This window comes from Scatophagus argus, chromosome 2 (genome assembly GCF_020382885.2).
Source record: "Scatophagus argus isolate fScaArg1 chromosome 2, fScaArg1.pri, whole genome shotgun sequence".
Taxonomy (NCBI): Eukaryota; Metazoa; Chordata; class Actinopteri; family Scatophagidae; genus Scatophagus; species Scatophagus argus.
This window is the reverse complement of record NC_058494.1, coordinates 17,623,332-17,626,755: the sequence shown is the minus strand read 5'-3', so window position 1 is coordinate 17,626,755 and position 3,424 is coordinate 17,623,332. Positions and strand designations below refer to the sequence as shown.

The 3,424-nt window shown below is 43.9% G+C and overlaps 1 protein-coding gene across 2 annotated transcripts; it reads right to left on the bottom strand.

Moving 5' to 3' along the window:
- Nucleotides 1-3,424, bottom strand: LOC124073027 (fibroblast growth factor-binding protein 1-like). 2 transcript variants are annotated; one of them, XM_046414928.1, is made up of 3 exons: nucleotides 2,599-3,424; nucleotides 1,649-1,928; nucleotides 1-1,512 (listed from the first exon to the last, which is right to left on the bottom strand). In XM_046414928.1, the coding sequence occupies exons 2-3, from the start codon at nucleotides 1,773-1,775 to the stop codon at nucleotides 791-793; spliced, it is 849 nt and encodes a 282-aa protein (XP_046270884.1). In that variant the 5' UTR covers nucleotides 1,776-1,928; nucleotides 2,599-3,424; the 3' UTR covers nucleotides 1-790. The 2 variants fall into 2 exon arrangements, with proteins under 2 accessions (XP_046270884.1, XP_046270876.1); XM_046414920.1 differs by having other exon boundaries at nucleotides 1,649-1,870.

The following is a 3,424-nucleotide window of genomic DNA, read 5'->3' as shown; positions in this document are numbered from 1 at the left end:
TATAAGTATAAAACATTTATTTGTGGTACATAAATACAGTACAGCGGTGTTTACATGGTTGATTGATAAGGTTGAACAAGAGGTAGAAGAAAGTATCACTCTACTATAATCATTCAGCAGTTGATAAGTGTTGTGCTCAGGTCGTTTGCTTGAATAATAATAATTAAAAAAAAAAACCACACTGAAAATTCTCTATTATTTATTATTTTACTCAAATACACCTGGTTTCCATGTTTGTATCCATGTTAAAGTGGTCATCACTGACTTGTTGCATCTGTGGGTGAAAGGCCAGCTCATTTTTGCCTACTTTATCTACTGCTGGGTAGTTAATCTAGAACAATACATCACAATTTATAATCTAATTCTACGCTTGGATGAACAGTGAAATCTGAAGAGTAACTACAACTGCCAGATAAGATGTAGTTAAGGATAAAGGAATATAAAGTAGCCTTAAAACTGAAATACTAAAAGTAAAAGTCTACAAGTGCCTCAAAATTAAGACAGTACTGCAAAAGCTACGTAGTTACTTCCCACCACTGGTGATAAATTACTACATTTAATAGAAATAAAACAGTATACTCAGTTCAGATGGCCTGAGTCACATTCAGAACATCTGATAAATACCAGATAATATCCACATCTGCATCAGTAATGTAACAAATGCCCCAAGGTAACCGTCTTTAAATGCAAATGGAGAGAATATCTAACTATTATTGGTTGAAAATGAGTTTGACAGAGGCTACCGTGCCAGAGTCCTGCAGTCGCTCTCATCGCGTCCTGGGATCTGCAGCTAACAGTCGTCGCTTTGCAGCATGGAGAAGACGAAAGTGCACAGGCTGGCCCACGAGCTGCCGCACTGCTCTTCGGCTTTTTCCCGGATGTTCGGGCGCCCTGTGCAGGTTGTGGGTCTGGGCGAACCCGCAGCGGTGGAGGTGGGGCGAGGTGGTCGCGGCTTGGGAATCTCCGGTTCTCCAGACTGAGCGGAGGCAACAGAGCTGAGGACATCCAGCTTGAAGTGCGCATCCCGTGGCGCGCGCTTACACATGCCGGCCCTCACCAGCGCGCGCTCATCAACGCACACTTTGTCTTGCATCCTTTTGAAAGCGCGGGCCACCTGTTTCCAGAAGCCCTTTGGGTCGGACAGGTAGCCCGGGCAGCGTTGAGGTTTGGCGTTGTACTCACACCACAAATTTGTGGTTCCGCCTTTGATGCGCGCCTCCGGATTCTCGCATTTGACCGACAGTCTGACAGAGTCCGCGACGTCTTTCGCCGCCCACGTGCACTGCATCTTGGCATCACTTAGGGGCCTGTTGATGGAGAACTTTCCCCGGCCTTTCGCTGCAGGCTTGCCGTTCCTCTGCGCCCTGCCCGGGGCTGGGGTCACGGTCTTGTTCGCTCGTCGGTTCTTACTGGACTCACTGTAGGACTGAGAGACCTGTTGTCCGAGTAAGGCCAAGAGCAGCCAAAGGGCGAAAGTCCTCAGCAGCATCATGTCTTCTTTCAGGAGATAATCTGCAAGGACAGAGAATGGTTGAAAAAAACAATTTCATTCAGTCAATTCAAAAACTGCTGCGTAAAGTAACGAGGCCACACTGCAGTCCACTATGAAGTACATACAAGGAACTTACACATATCGAGTCTTACTTACCGAAAACTGACAAGTGCGTAAAGCTGCGTCTTGTGGCTCTCTGTGCGTAAAGCTGCGTCTTGTGGCTCTCTGTGCGTAAAGCTGCGTCTTGTGGCTCTCTGTGGTCCCTCACGTGGCTTTCATACATATACTACGGCACGCCCACCTTTCCCGAAACACAACAATCACGCAGCCTACGCTCCTCCATGCAAGTCCATTGAGAAATGTGAGCAGCAGTTTCCCCTGAGAGAGAGAGGGAGTGTGTTTTTCCTGTCCTGACATGCCCAGACGGAACTCCCGCCTTCAGCAGAGATGAAAGAGACCTTAAATCAAAACTGACGCTGGATCTGCGTGTAGTGGGTTTAATCTAAATAATTTAAAGAAGCCTGCACTCGAAGAAATGAAACGCTTAATGTCAACCAGTCCTACAAAAGAGCTTATTTAAATAGGAATTTGATACAGAATTGTAACAATATAAGTAAATCTAACGCGAATTGCGTTAATTAAATGCTTTATCATAGGGTTATGTTGAATTAATTTAATATTGTCTCAAATTTATTGACAACTTAACACATGAACTGTATTCATGTCCTGGTTTGTGTTGACAACCTTTTGACTGAACACTGACATATAGAATAACTTTCTAAATGTCTGCAAGTCAAATAAACACAACTTAAGTCACTTTAGTTCACCTGACTTAATTAACCTTTCAAGTTAAAAAACAAAACCCAGAGGAATGTGATGTTTTACAAATAGCGACTTGATGTACAGTACCTATAAAAGTATTCACACACTTGGATGTTTCTGCATTGTTTTTCATAAATGGACCCCCCCACACACACAAAAACAAACTAAAAAACATCTTTAACATCAAAGTGTAAACAGATTTCTATAATGTCAATTATTAAAAATATAAAATAAGAGATTGCAGAAATATTCACCCCCTTCAAGTCAGTATTTAGTTGATGTACCTTCGGCCGCAATCACAGCATTGGGAAGGTCTCAATCAGGCTTGCACACCAATCTTCTCTGCAAAATTGCTCAAGCTCTGTCAGGTGGGGCTGCATCATTTCTGTGTAGCTTTTGCTGTATGCTTTGGGTCTCTTTCTTGATGGAAAATAAATCCTCTCCCAAGTCAAACTGAATCAGCTTGTCCTCCAGGATTTCCTTCTATTTTGCTGCACTAGTTGTATCCTCTTACAAGCCGTTCAGGGCCTGCTGCTGAGAAGCGACCCCACAGCATGCTGCTGTCACCACCACCATGCTTCACGGCGGGGATGGTGTGCTTTGGGTGACATGCAGTGATTGGTGTCCACCAAAAATAGCATCTGGACTGATGGACAAAAAGCTCAGTTTTTCTTTCTTCCAGTGGACTTCAGAGTCTCCCACATGCATCTTGGCAAACCCTAGTTGAGATTTAATATGCGCTTTCTTCAGCAGTGGCTTTCTCCCATAAAGCTTTGACTGGTGAAGAACCTGGGCAGGACAGTTGTTCTATACAGAGTCTCTACCATTTCAGCTGCTGAAGCTTTTAACTCTTTTAGAGTAGATGTCTTGGTGACCTCCTTTAGTAGTCTCCTTCTTGTGCGGTCGCCCAGTTTGTGAGGACGGCCTGCTCTAGACAGATTTACACAAGTGCCATATTCCTTCCATTTTTTCAATGGTGGATTTGACTGAATTCCAGAGGAGACTTGGAAGTTTTTCTGTATCCATCCCCTGAATTATAGTTTTCAATAACCTTTTCTCTGCATTGCCTGGAGTGTTCTTTTGTCTTCATGGTGTAATTGTAGCCAGGAA

Coding starts and splice junctions, on each gene's coding strand:
- LOC124073027 (XM_046414928.1), bottom strand. CDS start 1,775: ATGTATGAAAGCCACGTGAGGGACCACAGAGAGCCACAAGACGCAGCT. Junction 1,513..1,648: donor TACGCACTTGTCAGTTTTCG/GTAAGTAAGACT, acceptor CTGTCCTTGCAG/ATTATCTCCTGAAAGAAGAC.